The sequence below is a fragment of the Marmota marmota genome, unplaced genomic scaffold, assembly GCF_001458135.2.
Source record: "Marmota marmota marmota unplaced genomic scaffold, marMar, whole genome shotgun sequence".
NCBI classification, from domain to species: Eukaryota; Metazoa; Chordata; class Mammalia; order Rodentia; family Sciuridae; genus Marmota; species Marmota marmota.
Window position 1 is genome coordinate 5,968,149 of NW_025999961.1, and position 20,895 is coordinate 5,989,043.

Genomic DNA, 20,895 nt, shown 5'->3' on the forward strand with positions numbered 1-20,895 from the left:
CAAACCCATCATAACCCCTGAGATGACTAATGTCCCCAAATAAAGTAGAGCTTTTTTGAGATTAGGAGAGTCATGGAAGCTGCAGAATATCAAATGTGGACACAGTATAAGTGGAAGCTGTGGTGTTGATGATGGGGACCTCAGTGGTGACAGCAGCAGGACCAGGGGATGATTGCTCCAACCATAGGACTTGCTACGTATTTAAAGGAAGTAATAAGTAACTTCTCAGAAAGTGAAGCCACCCAGAGGCAGCTAAAGGTGCTAGAGGTCAGTTACTCTGCTTAATACTCAGGAACATGGGGAGCTCTTGAGAATGACAAAATAGACTGTAATCTCTTTAAAGTGGAAGATGGACATAATAGCATGAGTCAATGAGGTCAACTGGAACCATGAGTGTTCTCCATCTGCACAGACTCAAGAGAGTGGTTATTATTCATGAAGCTTTCTTCCTTTACCTGCTAATTCAAGGTCTGTCCCTTATTTAAATAAAATATTCTTATTTCTTTAAATTTCCCTTTGCTGAGCAGAAATTCTTGAGTCCTTTCATGGGTATCATTCAAACATCCATCAGGCCCATTGACTGATCTTCCACTTAAACTAATCCTAAAATAGAAAGCCCTCAAAGGGTAGAAAACAGATTATCCACATATGGATGTGTGCAGTGTATGTTGGTTGAATTATACACAGGGAAAGGCTTCTGTGGTTGTATTTTTTTAATGAGAACACATTGTTATACTCTGAGTACGTGGCATTCTTGCTTAATATAAACATTTACAAGAACACATACACATTTATATCCAAACACAAAATGAAGTAGGTATTTTAAATGACCAGTTTGCACCAGAAATAAAATATATTATACAAAACGGGTTATATCCACAGTCATTAATTCTCATTTTCTACACAAAACAACAATAAATTAAATCACATTATATGCAGATAGTTCTACTTACATTAGAATAATAAATTGTGTGTGGCTTGTGCAGCTTTCACTTTTACTTCTCTACCAGATTTGTAGTAGATTGTGTTGGTTGGTAGTGCTATATTTATGTTAACAATGTATGATATGGTCTAGGAGACAAGGGCCACAGAATTGATACTCAACTATATCTATCCTATATCTTCTTGGTTTCATTAATGCACAGGGAACAAAGCTCCCCTTCCCAGATATATCAGTCTGCAAACTCACAGCATCTCCATGCTGTTGAGGGGGCACTTCTTGCTGTCTTACATTACACTGAACATTTTCAGATCTTGGCATTGACTAATAAATAAGGCACCCCATTTCAAAATCCAAACTCGCCCCTTTCCTAGCCTTCTCTGTCCAATATTAATTATGTATTTTAACAGATTTGTTCTAATAGCAAATGAAAAATAATTTGGTAGTTTGCGTTGTAATTTACACAATTTACACATTGTGTAGTAAGTGGACTCTTTCTTCCTTGTGCATAGAAATTTAAGTCTTCAAACATGAATCAAAGCAATGAAATATTTTATTCTACTTGTTCAAATCTCTCCACTAGGAATCGTCCTATACCTGACACATCAAAGAGCTATTATAATATATGGATTTTTTTTGCTTCTGAGACTCGGTTCCTACTGAAACCCTTCCACGGTGTTTGAAGTATCTTATAACATGAACATAACAGCATCATCTGGTGTAGCATGCTTTGCCTTTGGTATGAATTGACATTAGTGGTTAATGAGAAATTTGAACAAACTCAACCCAGCACCTTTTGAAAGTTATTTTAATTCTACAGTCGATCTGTGGGGTAATGCCTGCAAGAGATATTTGTGAAATCTGCATGCTGAAAACCAAAGTCAGGCTTGTTGGAGTTGATGCACATCACAGGCTTGAACTGTGAGGGGCATGTGTGGTCTAGTTAGTATAGGGTTCTGATGAAAAGCCAGCTACCTTCTTATAACCAGCATTATTTTGCCATTTTCCCTCTAAGGATGTACAGAGGCCTGTTCACAAGTTCCCACTTGCTGACATACCTTCAGCCAAAACGGATGGAGGGTGGAGTTGGGGTGTAAAGACAGTGAGCCTGCAAAGCTACACTCTTCCATTTCTGTTGGTGGATGAAGTGCCTACTGAGTGTGGCCATTGGAGAGGGACTAAATTGTTGGTTATTCTTCAATTCTAAGACAAACTGAAAAAGAAACTCATCCCTCTGAATATCACCATCTCATTCCCTCTGTTTCCAAGCTGCCCCTAAACATATCCTGTGTTTTTAAACAGTTTCAGTTTTTTCCACTGAATGAGAAATTGAACTCATTACCAGCTTCCTTAGGAGGCCCTGAACCACAGGGTGTAACTAAACAAAACCCATGATACGTAGATCAAGGAGCCTAATTTAGGTTGGCGTTTGCCTTGAGGACTGCATCCATTCAGCATCAGAGTTCTTTGTGTCCCCAAAACACAGACACTTGCTCCTTCCAATTTATGAACACTCCCTTAATACTGGTGGCCTGGTATTCCACTCAGTCTCCTGAAGAGACTTCCATAAATAGCCAGCATGTGCCCACTTACAGGAAGGCGACGATGCCACTGGACCTAATTCTGAATCCACGGCTGTCTGTGTGTGAGGTCTACCTTGGCCTTGATTTTCACTGCCCACAGCAGATCTTAGGCCCCAAATCGGTCCCAACCAGAAGAAAAGTGATGATAGGGGCAAAGAAAGCACATGGGCCTTGAGCTAATTAATGGTCCTCAAAGCCTGTGAACAGGGAGACGTGATTGGCACTCCAAAGCAAAAGTCTTTGAACTTTAGGAAGGAGAAAAGGAGGCATTTGTTCTTTCCAAACATTTCTGCCCTCCCTCCATTAAATGTGGCTTCTGACATTTAGAGAATTATTATAAAGCCTATGGAGCCATATCTGTGGTTCAGAGAAAAACAAGTTGATGACTCTTCAGACAAATGCAGTTTCCAGGGGCTTCCTCATAAAACCTGTGATCAGGCTGCAGAAAAATATGGACTGTATGCAGGAAGTTCTTTCCAGATACAAGTTGTTCATGTGGGGAAAGTTTTTGTTTCTGAGTTCCTCTCCCACCCTCCAAAATCTAAGACAATAATAATGGCATAAAATCTACACTTATTTCTAACATCAAAGAATATATGCTCATTTTGACCTGTACAATGTGAGCTTATATGTGACCAGATGAAGAATACTGATAAAATATCCTTTTTGAAATCTGAACACCTTGGATTTCAGGGTAAAACTTTATTTTAAGAACCAAAGCCCTATTTATTTTATTATATAATTTGTGGCTACTGGCAGAGTATGAATGACTAGTTGTCAAGATGTTGCTTAACAATTAGGAATTTAAGTCCCAAAATACAACCTCTAGAGATCTTAATGCAGGACAACCTTGGGCCAAACATCTATACTTTTAGCAAAGGTTTCCCACTGGGGAGCTTTCAGAACTTAATGGAGTAATTCATATGAAGATTTCAAGGAAGAAAAAACAATAGAGATGTAAATAAGCAACCAGAATGATTTCCACATACCAAAAACCTTGTGATCTGTTCCTGCCATTTTTAAAAGATTAAATTCTCACTTGTCTTTAAGATCTTAACTAGGGATACAATATTAAATTTAGAACTACTTTTCTATCTGAAGTATTAAAAAAAGATATTTACTCTAAAAATGTTGGTGTTTGTGGGCACACTAAAAGATTAGAAGTGTTTATAACCAAAGACAACAACCAGGTAGAGTAATAAGCACCTAGGTTTGGAAGGTAAATGTTCTCACCAAATAAAAATTAATAGAAAATGAATATCTCTAAAATATATGAAAAACACCATTGAAAAGTAAGAGTTAAAGAGAAATCAGTTCTCTGATTCACATAATTAAGGTAGATGTGATCCCTCCTCACCTCTGTTTTGGCTCTGGGGACCCCATAGCCATCAAACATCGCTTTCCTGTGTTTTACTTCTCAATCTTCCTACATCTGGATTTCAGGAGTTTGCTTTTCTTGACTTCTTTTTTTTCCCCACTGTTTTTAGAATTCAGCACTTTTTACTTTGCATTCAGCATGGGGACCTACAACTGTCATTGTTTCTGTGACTATTATTAATTCATCTTCCACACCCTCCCAGCAACCTGCATCCCATTTTCTAAACAATAGAGGGAAAACTGGCCCATGCAGAAATACTCCTTCCCTTAGGATGATGAATTGTGAGTCACAGAGCAGTCCCCTGGGGAAGCAGGCTCAGGCTAAGGACAAGGACATGCTGCACCCACTCAGCTTGCCTCCACACTCACCTTCGCACCACCACTACCACCACCACCACCACCACCACCACCACTGAGGAGCTGTTCAGACTCCTGTCTGTGGCCTTTACAGATATGAAGATGACTTTTAAAACTATGTTTCAGATCCTTAAAGTGTGGCTAAGGAAGAACCCTGGTTGCATAACTATAAGATGGAACACTCATCAGACAGCCACCCATCTTCCCCCACTGTAATCCTCTGTGCACCATCATGGATGCAAAGTAGATACCCAATAAGTACTTATTTTCCTTCTCCAAAATTCCTAATGTCTGCACCTAACCCACTCATTAACACAGGTGTTTAGGGGGTGGCCATGAAGCTCTATGGAGTTGACTGCAAGCGGACATGGTGGACATTTAGATGCCCTCTTTTAGCCAAAATCACCACTGTGAATTTTGGCAAATATCATGTATGTGTTTTTTTCAATTTCTCATTTCTGTGCTTACTGTCAAATTCTCTCTCTATTTAGTTGTTCTTGAGGAAAAACCGCTACCTGTCTTTATAAAACTCTGTTTAATTCTAAATAGCTTTTCCTTCCTGATCTTGAAACTCATAATCTAGCCAGAATTGGAAGGGATATAACCCTGAAATGATTTGCACTTAAAACAGTCAAAAATGCAAAATGGTTTCGGAAATTTATGACTCCTGTGTCTATAACCTGAATACAGTTCTAGCTCTCTGTGATTAAAGCAGCAATCTGGCCAAGATAGAAACAGAAGAGAAGTATCTTTCATCATCATTGATTTGTTGTACACTTTACCCATTCATTTAAAATATAAGTGAAATTTAATCTTCAAAATGAAAAAATAGACACATTTTTCTAATACCAAAATATAAGATTAAAATACTTAAAAATAAAATGTTAGTGTGAAATAGGTTTTTTTACATAAAAAAGAAAGAAACATTTCAGACTTGCTTTTCTTGTAAAAACCCTCCTACCTCACTAATATTTACAACTTTCCAGAGTAGCTTTTATGAGACACTGAGAGAGACAGGGAGGATCCTTTCTCGAGATATGAAGTCAGACCTGAATGTAGACGTTAGACAGAGCCCTGCTCCACCACAACCTGTCCTCCAGCTCCAGAGAGACGGACACTGTATTTCCAACCTCGAATTTTTTTCATTACAGTTTCCTCTCATTGGGTGTTAAATTCTTTCCAAGAATATTCTACTTATAAAAATGATTTTATTCTAGCTACAAAACAGTTCATTTAAGAAAACCACATTTTTATATCCTTGTGTGAAATGTCCCCAGAAACCATCCAGATATGGAGACAGCAGGTTGTAAAAACACAAGTCTAATTCTATGCCCTCCAAGCAGTATGAACATTTAACAGAGTGACGTTATATCCTTATATTTCTTTGTCATGAGATGAAAGGCTAGGAGGCCAATGGTGATTAATAATAGTTCCTGAGCTTCTAAAGAAATTTTAAGACAAAATGACTAACTGCTTAAAAGAATGAATTCTTCAAGAACACCCCTTCTGTTCCATGGATGTCTTTCATCCCAGCTTAAGAATCTCAAGCAGAGGGGGTGGGCGGGGAGGAAGGCTTCTTTTAAGCCACTGAAAAATGGGATCTGATGGAATCTTCCCGCAACTCTCGATGTTTTCCAATGTTACTTTCTTCTTGCTGGTTTCGCCTCTCAATGGTTATTCTGTATTTCTTCCTGGGTAAAGGGAAAGTAAATGTAGTAATAAAACCTCGCTGGCTACAAAATACTATGGTTTCTCTTACAGAGAATGCCCTCAAGGGACATCTGGGTTTGGTTTGATAAATGAGAAGTGACAGAATATGAAACCCTGGTCAGAGATTAAAGTAGTGTGCCCCAAGGCGTTATGTCTCTATTCAAGCACAAAAATTGGCATGCTCTCCGAAAGACCATAGAACAAGCCTTCCCCTTCTTCCCTGGGTGCCTTGTGGGTGAGGTCTTGTCCATTCTGCCACAGAGGCGCTGCTTGATTCCCAGGATATGCTCCAGATAGCATCAGATGAAGGGTACTGTGACCAAAGGAACAGGAGTACAATTGTTTCCATAAAGGGTCACACACACTGGGAGTTACAATTCCATGCAGAAGTAAAGAAATCTTGGGTCTGATGACATAAAAAGAAGTCACAGACCCAGCCGTCAGAGATTACAAAGGAATGGACTGCCTTGCAGAGTGAAGCAATCAGCACCTTGGACACATGAACAGAATACAATTTTACAGGGCTTGGGGCTTAGCCACTGTGGTAACCCAGCATGCGAGTTCTCCAAGTACAGCGCACAGAGCAGCCAGAGAGCAAGGAATGCTCAGACTCCTTCTCCTCATGAGGAAGGCAAACACAGGCACCTATTTATGAATTGAAGGATGCCTGCACACGGGGAAGTCCCTTGCACCCTCTGTCCAGATTCCCTCTCTATTCATAGGTTTTGGTGAGTGCCAGGAATGCTTGTCAGAATATCTGTGGTCAAAGGATCACAGCAGGTCTCTGGCCCCAGGGGTTGGGGGTCATTACAACAGAAATTTGTGACCCCAGTACCCACTTTGTTAACCCACTGACCATCAAGCCCAGGTCACACTAAAAGAATAGCTTGGATCTTTAAACCTCCAAGCTTCCTGGGGGAAAGAAAGATATAGACAAATCACAAGGAGCACTGTGCAAGGATAATTGGCAGAGGCAGTAAAGGGAGTGACTCTTGACTTTATAAAACTGTTCCTACCTGAAAAAGTAGAAGGCCATTAGCAAACCAGCTCCAAGAAGGGCCCCCACAACAATTCCCGTCACTGCTGATTCTTCTAGGCCACCTGCTTGAAAAAGAAACAGACAATCAAGGATCATTTTGAGAAACTGATAGAAATGAAAGTTTCATTCATTGGAAAGTATCTCTCAATCTCTCTCTCAAAGCAAAATTTCCTTTCTTTGTAAGAAAAAAAGTTCCTAGGAGATCCTGGTTTCTTTGTTTCCTTGCTTAGTGTAAAGCTTAAGAAACGCTTTTGGGAAAGCACTAGATAAACATACTGCTGCAAGACAGTGAGCAGAATGGCAACCGAAACAGATTCTAGAAGGATCTGAGGAAAACTAGAAACCAAAGACTTCAGATATATCCACACTCTTTAGAGTTGATAGTCAAGGACAACTGGGTGGACCACGGCGCTGACCCAGCACTTCTTTTTTTTTTCACAGATGGATGGTAACACTTAAAGGCACTAGAAGATTTGGTGAAAAATTCACTGGGGCAGGGTTCTGTTTTTAGATATTCTCTCACAAAAGCCAGAGTTCCATGTCAAAATGTCCTATATAACTCTGTGAAAAGGTGAATCATAATTTGAAATAATCCTGCTTGGTAGTGTCCTAGTTATATAAAAATGATAAATAACTAGCTCATACATACAGAATTTAACATAAGGCCTTTGGAGTATTGTCTCATTTAGTCCCCATACAGAAGACTTAAGAGTTGGGCACATTTCTTTCATTTACATATGGGGAAAGTGAGGCTTTGAAAGAGTTAAGGGAATACTCCGAGGGTCAAAAAAACCAGCAAGTGATGAGGGTAAGCAATCAGAGCCAGGTCTACTAACTTCAGAAACTTAGCACATATAGTTCTTCCTAGATTCCTTTCCATAATTATTGCCTGGATAGACATACTTTATAATTTGAAAAACAAATGGGCCCAAAAAATAATGAGCGTATATATATCCACCTAAAATGATAAACCTTCCTGAAAGATGGATCCCCACCTGATTCTGTATCACCAGGCCGTAAAGGGTCTAAAACGATGGTTTTTAATGCTTTTCCTTCCTACATGAGTCATAAAAATATCCATTTGCATCTCTGTTTATGTACAGAGGCTTTTCATAGATAATGTTTCATGCTTATTTGGCAATTTATTAAATTTTCAAGTGTTTAAAAGGCAAGGAGACCCTCATTGTTATACAAAATTACATATAAGAGGTTGTGAGGGGAAAAGGAAAAAAATAAAAAAAAAAGGGAGAGAATTAAATTACAGCAGATGGGATAGAGAGAGAGGATGGGAGGGGAGGGGAGGGGGGATAGTAGAGGATAGGAAAGGTAGCAGAATATAACAGTTACTAATACGGCATTATGTAAAAATGTGGATGTGTAACCGATGTGATTCTGCAATTTGTATACGGGGTAAAAATGGGAGTTCATAACCCACTTGAATCTAAAGTATGAAATATGATATGTCAAGAGCTTTGTAATGTTTTGAACAACCAATAAAAAAAATAAAAATAAATAAATAAAAGGCACTATCTGTTTGATTCTGAGGAGTTGGAGGATAACTACAGACCAAAAATCCAAATGAGACTTGTTATGCTCTTATGATAGATGAATAAGTGCACAGAGTTTAGTGATTGATATTTTGATTTCACCTGAAAGTGGAAACCTCAAATAACTAAGGTTACAATAAGAGATGTAAAACCAGGAGAAGGCTTCTACTATTTTGGAAGAGAAGAAAGATCTAGAAGCCTCTAATAAAGATAAGCACCAGTTTGTGAACTGTTCTCGTGTGCTTTATCACATCAAGGAAAAAAAAAAAAAGAAATGGAAAATTTCAGAACAGGAGCTTCCACAGAACACCTGCACGTGAGACTTCGCACAATCCTGAGACTGAGAAGAGGAAACACACAGCAGATTAAGTCTCTAAACTTACACGATTTGCAAGGAGGGCCGTTGCTATGCTCCACAGTTCTGGTTTCATCTATTCGCAGTTTCAAAGGGCCCCAAGGATATTTAACATTAGGACGCATTTCAAAACGACCCTCTTTTCCAAAGTAGTCACCAATAACCTACAAAAAGGAAAAAAAAAAATTAACAAAAGGAAAGGTCAAAGGTATCTGTTTCCAAAACAGACACTAAGCTCACAGCCTTGCATTACCACCCCAAAAAATGCACAGCCTGAACTAAATGCCTCCAGTACCAAGGAAGCCACACAGCCCCTCACATCAATTCACCTCTTGCGGGAATGACAGCAGGAGCTGTCCCTGGTATTCTGCAGTTACATTACCAAGTGAAAAGAGAAGAGTTCTCCCCTCCACACAAAAACAGTGATCTTGGCCTTTTCCTTGCTCATCTGACAGGACATTGCTTCACCTACCTGCCACAGAGCAGCCACGCAATCAGCCATTTGTAAGGCCCCAGTAATCTCAGGGAGGAGTGCAGGAAAGCCATGGGTCACTGAATACCCAGGCTACCCCTCATTTAGTTTAGCATATAATTAAAGCATTAAATAGTATCTTTTAAGAACATCCTGTTTTGCCTCATTCAGTTGAAAGGCAAGTCCTTTGGGCGTCACATTCTCCTCTCCAGTAAATTCACCCCTTTTCTATCCTCATTACCAACCTGAACTCTTTCAGTTGTGTCCTAGAAAACTGTTACTTTTTCCTGGTTCAGTTTCAGGGTCACCCCTTGGATTCTGGTTAAGATGACCAACCAGCTCCCCAAGCCAGGATCTGGGAGTACCCTCCCACTGGGTTCTCAGAATTCGTCTTTCTTTTGTCTGGGCACAGGCACATGGCTTCTAGGCAGCTGGGGATAGCCTCTCTCTCTCTCTCCTGACTGGGGCCCAGCAGGCTCTCACAGGCTACATGGGGTCACAATAAAAAGAGTTCTAGATCCTTACTAAAGTAATACCAATCACTAATGTGCACCAAGCTGTTACCAAGTTCCTTATACTCCCACACCTGCAGCCTCACAATGGACCATGATGGAATATTACTTCCCACCTTTCCTTGAGGAGGACACTGTACTACAGATGAGACCCAAACCACCAAAAAGGTAAGCAGTGAAGGTAATTCTGGCTGCCTTGTGCCTCTTGCACAAAGACCAGGCACATCTGTACAGGGAGAAAACAACAGTTTCCACATGCCAAGACCATAAAGGGCAACAAGAGCAATGACCCTGGGCAAGAACTTTCAAAGAAACACAGGGAAGTGGCATTAAATTGCTGGAACATCACATGTTTGTAAAATTCTTACACACATATTTATTACCAAGTGTGTATGGTACTTTTCTAGGTTTCGTCTTATCTGGTCCTCACAACAGTCTTGTGAGATTAGCAAGGAAGCTATTATGATTTTTATGTTATAGCTGAGAAAACTGAGATAGAGAGCTCACACCCCCAGTAAGCATCAGACTCATCTTTTCACTTCAGATGCTATCCTGAAACTATACCATCTTTTGAAATATTAACATGTGTAGAATTTATAACCACTCTCTCTCTCTCTCTCTCTCTCTCTCTCTCTCTCTCTCTCACACACACACACACACACACACATAAATCCCAAAATCTAAGGGACAAATACAGTTTCACTTTACCTCTTTCATCCAATGCCCCTGTTGCAGAGGACTCCATGTGATTCTTGATCACTTGAAAGTTTGGATTTCCCCAGGGAGAATAAACATGGAATCATTTCCTGACGTCCTCCCCAATACCCTCAACCAACAGTGAGCTCTCCCTACTTGGAAACTCCCATGTATTCAATTCCTTTGCATCTGAGGGCTGCTTTGGATACCAGGACAAATCCACTCTTGGAGTCCCCATGTGCAGAAGGAGCTATGGATGCAGAAGTCTCCTTTGCTCACCTCCTGGGTCCCTGCTTCGACGTCCGTCATGGCAATCACAGAGAAGTCCCCGTACCGATCTCCATTGGCATCTATGGAGACCTGCCCAGCAATACCTGCAGGACAAAAAGTGAGGAACTCCAGGTTGGTTACTTAAAATACCTCTGTCTGCCAAGAAGAACCAGAAAATGAATTGAGAGGATTTCTTTAAACAAATTCATGCCACAGGGAATCTCATCAGACTTCGGCATTTTTGTTGGCATTTGGAAAGACATTGTAATTTCATCTGTGTCTGCATTCCTAAATTCTTAACATTTCTCCATTTAAAAATGAAAAGAAAGAGAAATAAATGATCTTCGTTGGAGAGTATGGTTAAAAAAAAAAAAGATTAAGACTAATCCTGAAAGCAGAATGCTTATTCCTGAGTTTTTTATCAATTTTTCTAAAAAAATGGCTGAGTAGGCAGTGGAGGTGGGGTACATTCACAGCCTTTTCATAGGTTCCATTATCACTGGACAAATGTTACCAAAGAAAAATCATTCCAGGCCCAAGACCCCATGAACATGCTTGAAACAGGCTTCTTTCCTATACAGGAAAGCAGAGGGGCTCCTTCATGAGTCATCAGAACCAATAGCTGAAGCACTATTCTTCTTTATCCTGATGGGCTCATTATTTATCCACGTGTCTGGAAGGTGACTAGGTACTGAATTAGTATGGCAGCTGAGGCCAACTTCAATCAGACACATTCTCTGCTCAAGAGAGGGACAGACTGAACTGGGGATTTAGCTGGCTCACCCGAGAGTCTAACTGCTTGCACTGAATTCCAGCATTAACATTTCCTGCCTTTGTGACCTTGGGCAAGGCACTTATCCCGCTGAGTATCAGTCACCACAAGTGTAAAAGAAGCATCATAACACTTCCCTCCCGAGGGGCAGGAGAGATGATGACATGGGATAAAACAGGTAAAGCACTCCGACACATATTTAAGAGAAGTTAGGTGTTTCCTTCTGGTGTTATAACTATCACTATTGCTAATACTACAGATTGAGATTCTTTACCAAATGTTTGGGACCAGAAATGTTTTGGGTTTCAGGGTTTTGCATATTTTATAACACTTGCATATAAGATGTGAGATATCTTAGGGATGGAACTCACATCTAAACAGAAAATTCATTTATGTTTCATAGACATCTGATGCACACAGCCAGAAGGTTAATTTTACATAATATTTTAAATAACTTTGTGCATGAAACAAACTTTCACAGTGAGGAACTTTCCACCTGCAGTGTCATTTCAGCACTCAAAAAGTTTCGGATTTTGGAGCACTTTAAATTTCAGATATTTTAATTAAAGATGCTTATCCTGTATTTATCTTATAATTACTATTATTGTTACTTTGCTTGAGGTCAGACAGAAAACACCTGACCATGCCCAATCTCTCAGAGAATGAACTAGCTCATTGAGTTGGAGAATGAGAAGGGATTCAGTAAAAGAGCAGGGATTTTATAGGTACATGGGAGGAAGTAGCAATTGAGACAAGCAGCAATTGAGTAGTGTGAGTATATAGGCAGAAAGGTTGGCCTATTTGTATTTACCAAGGCAGAGAGGCCAAGAAGAACCAGAGGAACTGTGAGGTTTCCGGGGAGATGGCCCATGTGCATGAAGGGGTACAGTAAGAGGTAAGGCTGGAATGTAGAGTGGAGAAAACAACACACACTTGCTTCAGCCAGTGATGATGAGCTGATATTAAATACATCTGTATTCTCATTTTTATTCACTAAGTTGGAGAATGCTTACGTCAGCCACATTCTGATTAACTAAAGCTATTTGTCTTATTTTGGGGGAGTTCCATGTAATTCTTAATTGGCATTTCTATTGATTTGGGTCTCTTGGGAAGTACCGACGGCTCCAGTAAAATGGTTGTCTGGGGAAAAGCATCCCAAGGGAAAGTTCCATCCTCTGGTGTGGTCTGGAGAGGGCAAGTATTTGGGTTTACTGTCCTTTGGGCTGTGGTTTTAAGGTCCACTGATTTTTCCAGACTTTGGTCTACTTTGCTGGAAACAGAATGGAGCTACCATTCATCCTGATTTTTTGTCTTCTTAATATAGACTGGTTATAAAGAATACACCTATCTTCAACTTGTGTATCCTTAACAGGCTATAAAACATTTAAGCAATAAATATGTTGTGTGTGTGTGTGTGTGTGTGTGTGATATTGGCTATCCAAAACCATTTATCTTTCTCTGCAGAGGTGTTTGAGAGGGTGTGTCCTGCTAAGTGTTTTTCAGAGTATTTTATAAGGCAAGGTGGCCCTAGTAATCCAATACCTCATTACACCTTTAAGTTTTGACAATTCTGCCAAGAAAGGGGGTGAGAACCCTCAGGATGGCCAATTAGCAAAGTGAGATTTCACCTGAGAGTATCGAACATAAGGCGAGATTGTCAGGCTGACAGCAGAATTTTCCTGTCCATGAGTAATGAGACCTTCCCCCTCATTTCTATTTGCCTGTAGTGGACGGAGCTCAAGGTCTGAGCCACAGTCCTATTTACTCTGTCACTCTGACCTCTCACACAGAGGAAACTCAGCTTCTTCCCAAGCCATTTATTGAAAGTCTTGAGAGTTGATCACAGGGTTCGTGGCAATAAAATCCAAATTTGTCAAATAACATCCAGAGTATTTTTACCTTGACAACTTAATGATCACTTACGGTGACCACTAAAATTAAAATTGTTTTTAATTTTAGGAAGGTTAAGGTTTTTCTTCATACAGATAGCGTTCTTTGGGGGCCTACCCTCAAATGGATCATTGTTTAGCAAATAAAAAGGCTCTGCAAACCATTCAAACCCAAAACTTATCTTGGCTTCAAATGTCTTTACATTTGGACATACGGGATGCTAATTTTAGACCAAACTAGACAATTGATTGTTTCAGGATTCATTTCATATTGATGTGTAGACCCCACTCTGGAAAGGAAGTATCTAATCAAGATGGCCCACAGGAAAATCCATCCCATGCTCTGGCTCTAAAAAAACTATATTCCAACCACCATGGGCACCTGCCCTTCCCTAACGACCTCCCTCAGCGGTGCCCTCCAGCATCCCCCAACTCTGGCTTCTGTCCCTCTGTCAAAAGACCAAGAACAGATGACCACACCAGGAATGAGTAACAGTTACAAATGGGATGTGGCCGACCAAGGTTGTGTCCCCACACATGGGCTTCTCCGCGTATTGTGCACAGCTTCTGGGAAATTCGACCTTGTCCTAATGTGCCCCTTGAATCACCCTGTTTGATCCCAGCTCCTCAGCTAAAGCAGTGAGAAGTAAAGCAAGATCACTCTGAAGACTTACTCACATCCGACTATCAGCCCAGAGTAAAGGAGATGTCACTCTGGTTTCAAGTAAGACACAGCATCCATTGAAACCACCATGGAAAATGAAATCCACCAATGGCCACCATGGCTACTCCCCAGACAACACTAAATGGAGCCTGACCCCTTCCTTCTGTCCTAACCTTTGTAATGACTAAGGATGAGGTGAGGCCATAGAGTGGCTAGGAGGCCTTCATGGGGAAAAAATAAAAAGTGCCCAAAACCTGGACTTGGTTGTTCCTGATGCTGAGATTTTTCACTAGTGTGATTACGAAGACATGCATCTGCATACCCCAATCCATGAAAGGGTCAAAGGAAGAGTTAGCACAACGTAGAACTGGAAGAAGGGTCCTTGCCAGTCATCAGCTAGCCCAACCTCCTGACCAAGCAGGTCAAGAAAGAGAAGCCCAGAGGAAAGAGGTTATTAGTCAGTGGCTGGTGTGAGGGTCCCTGATCCCTGGTCCTTTCATCTGCACTTATATTAATGGTTCTCAGAAGAAGCCCCTCAGCATACTACAGTTTATTTCAATAAATAATGCAGATCATTATCACTCTAAACCCATGGGTGGCTTTCCAAATCACCCACATGGAGCCCAGTTCCTCAGCAAGGCATCTGGGTCCACAGGCTGTCTGGTTTTGACCCCTATCACACTGCCCACACAGGGGGAGTCAGTCACACAGACTCCCCGCTCCTCAGGGGACACTGAACTTTGTAACCGGGGGCAGTGAGGCTCTCTTCAATTGCTGCTCCTCCTGCAGGGTTCTCCTCAACAGCTCCATAACCTCTCCCCCTTCTCAAGTCTCTACCAACTGCCAACTCAGGCAGGCCTTCCCTGACCATTGAACCAGCTCCTTCTACCTCCCTACCCTGCTTCACTTCATAACCCCTGAAATGGAATGCCTTTTAACTCTCTGTTCCTCCCTCTTGATGTAAGCTCAACTGATCACAGGGAACATTTTTAGTTCACTGGCAAATCCTCAGCACCTTGAATACTGCCTGGTACATAGTAGGTACTCAGAGGATGTTTGTCAAATGAATCAATGAATGAATATTCCCATATTAGATTTTTTTGGTTTTTTGAGGTTAGAGGAAACCTGTACTCTTCTGTACATTGTTGGCAGAATATAGATTAGTAGACCTTTCTGAAAGACGACTTGGCAATATCTAATGCAATTTACAAAACACCAAAGTATTTTTAGACCCAGAAATCTCACAACTAGGCATGTTCTCTGTTGGAAATAGTCACAAAAATTTACTAAAATGGGAAACCTGTGATAGCATATTGTATAACAGCAAAAACTGTAAACACTTAAAAGTTGAGTAAAGAAATGCTGGTACAGACATAAGGTGGAATAATATATAATTCTCACTGTATGTTGGATCTATGAGTGCTCATAAGAAAAATTCTTTTATGTGACATACAAGCAGGAAAAATGGTAAGATGAAAAATGACGTTCTCATATGATCCGTTTGTGTAAAGTGTACATGCAAGCAGAAGGCATAAAATAATGTTAGACAGGAGCACATAGGAAACTGTTGATATTGATGGCATTGGGGAAAGAGCACTAGGGTGGAAAGGAAAGCTTTAACTTTTCACTTTGTACTGTTTAAATTTGTTAGCCAACAAAAGTCTCATTCGTGTATAATTTGTAAATGTCAAATGAGGTTGCTTGAGTGTTGAGGCTATAGGCCTCCCCACCGCTGCTGTTGTTCTCAGACTTCTCTATTTTTAATAAAGCAACACTACAGCAACTCAGGAGGCTGAGGCAGAAGAGCTGCAAGTCTGAGGCCAGCCTCAGCAACTTAGCGAGTTCCTAAGCAATTTAGTGAGATCCATAAAATAAAGAGATACAAAGGGCTGGGGATGTAGCTCAGTGGTGAAGTGGCCTGGGGTTCAAGCCCTAGTACCAAAAGAAAGAGTGGGGTCGGGGAGAGAGAAGGAGAATATTAGCCATTTTAAAAGTAAATAAAAGCAGAGGGCCCAGGTGGACCTGCACACCATCTTTAATCACCAGGTTTAACCACGACAGCAGTGTCTTCAGAGCGTCGCAAAAACCAATACAGTCTGAACAAGGAATGTCTACCTGTAATTTCTTCACAAACCAATTGTCCTGCTGGGAATGAAACTCGTGTTCAATGTAAATTGAAAAAGCATAAAGTTGCTACCTAAATAATCAGAAGACAAGAAGATATTTCCTATTTTGGTGGGACCTCCTCAAAGCACATCCACATAACCTAATTTCATTTAATTTTTCACAAGCCTGTAAGGTAGGTTGATCTTGATTTTCATCCATACTTTAAAACTAGGAAAAGCAAGACATCGAAAGGTCCCACAGATCAACAGAGAGAAGAGACCCACCGAAGAAGCCGCTTAGTGGGCTGCAATGCTGTCTCCATGTAGATCAAATCCCTACCTTCAAATGTTCTGTTCCAGGTCTGCTGGATAATCTTCCCACCATCCTTCTTGCTATAACCAGCTCTGAGTACTTCATGTAAAGCCAGGACATAGAGGAGGATGGCATCATGGAATCCTTCAACGAACATGTTTACCTGGAAAGAAAGCCCCGTTGGGTGATCCCAAAGACCAGCTGACTCACATTCACCATGTAACAGAAGCAATCACAACAGTTAACAAGTGGTCTGGGGGTCCGTGAGCAATGCAGGGGTGGGCAGAGGGGAACTAACTAGAGTCATGTCAAAGTTTTCCTGGCACTGGCTTAGTGAAGAAAACTCTCCCCCTGTGTGGGTTTTACAGAAGCCAAGAAAATCACACACATTAGGACTGTGTTGGGGCTCAGAGGTAGAGCACTCATCTCGCATGCATGAGGCACTGGGTTCAATCCTCAGCACCACATGAAAATAAAATAAAGGTATTGTGACAAAAAGAAAAAAAAAACATTGGCCAGGTGAAGTGTTCCAGGCATACAGGCCTTTGCCAATAGTTGCCTCTCAGGAGTGTCCTCCTCTCACACTTCTGCTCTCTACTTCAACATGACCCCAACACCCCCACATCCCAAGATTTTCTTCACCTTCAACAGCCTCGGTGATCTCTCTAGGCTCTACTGTGAAATATGCTACAAGAACAGCAGGAACCCATTCATTCTTACTCAACTCTACTGGGCGCCTGGTAATAGCTAGTGCTAAAGAAGCAGAGAAGAATGTGCACCATGACTTCTGCCTGCCTGAGGAGCCAGGGCTGGTGTCTCACCTCTATCAGCCACGACACCTCAATTCCTCTTTCCACCCCTGCCAAGTTCCACCGACAGGAATGGGTGATGAGCTTGGGCCGTCAGTGCGACCCGTGGAGTTCTGTCTCTAGTGAAGGTGGCCCTGCCCTCTGGCAACTTACAGTTTCATTAAAAAAATAATAATAAATTTTAAAAAAAAAGATGGCCCTGTGAACTTGGAGCTGTCACTTAATGATGCTGAGCGTTGTTTCTTTCATCTATATATTGACCATGAGACTAGCACCTGCTTCACGGAGTGGTTACAAGAACCACTTGGCACAGCAGCCTAGGGTGCTTAATGCATGATGTGAGCACACGTCAAGTAGTCAACGAATATGAGCCAGCACTACTGTGACTCTTTTATGGACTCTGAAGTGTCCCCGGGGCTGTGTTAGAGGTCTGTTCAGGGCACAAGAGAAAGAGAAGTCAACATTATGGGTTGGGGAAGCGAAGTCGGAGAGGCCTTACAGGGGTGGCAAAAGTCGAACCTTTTAAAAGTGAACCCAAGCCACCTTCTCTCAGGAGAAAGTGTCAATGATGGAACCTCAAGGCTTCAGAACAAACGGGGCTTCCCTCAGGGGCCCAGCAGGAAGCTCTTGTGTGAGGCACCACCTGCCCCAGCAGAAGAGAACACAACTGGCCCTGCGTCCTCAGGTCAAATACGCGCTCTTTACGAGACAGACCTCAGCTCAATGTCCTGCTCCTCTTGGCCTCCTTCCACCCTTAAGGTTGGGGAGTCCTATTTGTGTTCCAGAAGCAAATGTTCCAGGTCTGCCAAATCCCAGGGATGAAAAACAGCTTAAAATACTGGTTCAAGAGCCCGGGTCCCCTTTGCAGCCCTGTCACCTCCTCACCGTGTCTTGGCACCATTCCAAGCCTCAGTTTCTTCATCTAGAATATGAAGGAAATAACAGTACCTATCTCATAGGTGGCTGTTGGGCTTAAAAGAATTAGTGAATGTACCAGTTGACCCAGCTATCCCACTCCTTGGTTTATACCCAAAGGACTTAAAATCAGCATACTACAGTGACACAGCCACATCAATGTTTATAGCAGCTGAATGCACAATGGCTAAACTATGGAACTAACCTACATGCCCTTCAACAGATGAATGGATAAAGAAAATTGTGGTACATATACATAATTGAATATTACTCACCTTTGAAAAAGAACAAAATATGGCATTTGCCAATAAATGGATGAAAGCAGAGACTATCACACTAAGTGAAATAAAGCAATCCCCAAAAACCAAAGGCCGAATGTTTTCTCTAATAAGACAATGCTGATCCATAGTCTGGCGGGATTGTGCAGAGGGGAGTGAGGGGAGGGGTGGGGCTGTGGAGAAGGGAAGGATGGTAAAATGAGACAGACATTATTACCCTGTATACATGTGTGATTACACTACTGGGGTGACTCTGCACCATATACAGCCAGAGGAATGAGAAGTTGTGCTCCACTTGTGTACAATGTGTCAAAATGCATTCTAATAACTAATTAGAACAAATTTAAAAATTTAAAAAAGAGAATAATAAGATTCTCTACAAGTCAAACATATTCTCATCTAATGATTTTAGGGAAAAGTTCAATTAAACTAAGTTCTGTTTAAAAAAAAAAGAATTAGTGAATGTAAGACTTCAAATAGCATCTGACAGAATCAGCACCTGCTATTGGCTTTAGCTACCTAGTAGGATAGTCACAAACCAGGAATCCTGCTTAGCTTCTAATTCCAAGAGGAGCATAGGAAGTAAGTGACTCACTCACAGGCATGACAGATCCCATCAACCCATCTAACATTTACTAGAAACTATGGCTCCTCATTGATGCCCTCTTACTTCCTCATGGCCATAACCTTGATTCAGCCCTGGGCACAGCCCAAGGTAGTCAATCGCACTGACCCACCGGGAGAGCTGAGGGTGAGATAGAGTGCAGGTTCGTAGGAGAGCTGAGATGGCTGGCTGCAGCCACAGTCCAGGCCCAGCCCTGACGTCACTTATGCTCTCCAATATTTAGTTTTCCCATCCCTTAAGCAGGAGTTAGAACCTTGCAGAACTTTTCCAGGGCTTCAATGAACTAGTGCCCATAGAACACCTGAAACAGTCCCTGGGACAGTGAAGCACTGGTAATGTTGGCCATCAAGCTTATGTCCCAGGGCCATTATTTTCTTGGACCAAAAAAAAAAAAAAGATACAGAAATAACATCTACTGGTCAAAGATAATTTTCTGCTGCTTTGGCTGTGCTAACTCAATTTTCCAAAGGAATGTGAAATTTTTGCTCAGGCCCTGAAGTCATCAGGGCTTGAGAAAGCATGCATGTAGATGAATTTTAACAAGTAGACTTTAGCTGTGTCACTTAATTCTGAAGCCATACTTCTTTTTCAAAAGCTCTGTCTTCTCTTTGGTAGTGTTACAGAGGAAGTCATGGAATCACAAAAATGCAGGCCTCTTAGAAAAGCCCTAGTTTAATCCCTTCCTTGCTTTGAAGACCAAAAGAGCATTGCTCTTCTCAGTCTCCCTGTGTTCTGTACTCAAGTGTTGTGCTCTGTAAGCTCCTGGATCCTGGGGTACCTAGAATACCCCAGCTTAAATTATAAAGTACAAGTGGGCCTCACCTGCCCACCTCCCCTCCTTCTCCTCCTGTCCTGTTCTCAAAATCCTCAACCAAGGTTCCCACACTGACGTTGGCCACCTGACACTCCGCACATGTGCCATAGCCCCGCTCTGTCTAGCCTTTCTTTGTCTCCCTTCTTAATATGCCCTGTACAATCCAGGATGGGAAAAGCAATTATCTACCTGAGAAGGATGCACTTAGATTATTTGTCCAACAGGTTCCATAAAAGAAGAGGATAGATAAGTCCTGAACACAAGCTCTCGGGTCTGAAAACTCAGTCTATTCCGATTTGCAAGAGCATCGCAACATTTACCTCCATTCCTCTCAAAGTAGCTGAGTGTCTCCCTCTCCTGCCAAATTTAGCAGGTGAGCTGCTGACCCTGCCGAGGTTTGCTGGCACCCTAGCCTGCTGCGGAGGAGGTTTCATAACACCTACCTCATAAGACCTCAAGCCAGAAGCAAAACCCTAGAGACCTTCTTTTCTCGAGGAGAACATTTTCACATCTACACGTGTTTTTTAGTGGGAGGAAAGCCCGTTAGCACATTACAGACACTGAAAATTGGAAGTGCAAATTAAGGGGAGGAACTGAGAGAGAGAGAAAAAAAAAACAGAGTATTAAGTTGTCTTAGGAACACTTTCCACTGGGCCTCTAAGCTGAAAGGAACCAGGTCATCTGGTCTATCCCCCTGCCTCTGGACACAACATCACTTGATCCTCTAAGTCCTGACTAACACAGATCATGCCATTATTTCCAATCACAGAAAATGGGATTCCCTCACCTGAGTAACTTGTTTTAGCATTTAGTATCTTTTCTAGCCATAAAGCTCTCCCTTACCATCACTAGC

The 20,895-nt window shown here is 41.6% G+C and overlaps 1 protein-coding gene across 4 annotated transcripts in view; it reads right to left on the minus strand.

Moving 5' to 3' along the window:
• Nucleotides 1-698: 698 nt before the first annotated feature.
• Npr3 (natriuretic peptide receptor 3) overlaps nt 699-20,895 on the minus strand; it is a 66,390-nt gene continuing 46,193 nt past the window's right edge. The window contains exons 4-8 of one of the 4 annotated variants that reach the window (XM_015496386.2): nt 16,629-16,764; nt 10,868-10,962; nt 8,937-9,072; nt 6,984-7,068; nt 699-5,948 (exon numbers count right to left, since the gene is read on the minus strand). In XM_015496386.2, the coding sequence (XP_015351872.1) occupies nt 5,837-5,948; nt 6,984-7,068; nt 8,937-9,072; nt 10,868-10,962; nt 16,629-16,764 (564 nt within the window). In that variant the 3' untranslated portion in view covers nt 699-5,836. Of the gene's footprint in view, nt 6,281-6,983; nt 7,072-8,936; nt 9,073-10,867; nt 10,963-16,628; nt 16,765-20,895 lie in introns of all 4 variants that reach the window. The other 3 variants (XM_015496385.2, XM_048802931.1, XM_048802930.1) reach the window with 3 other exon arrangements.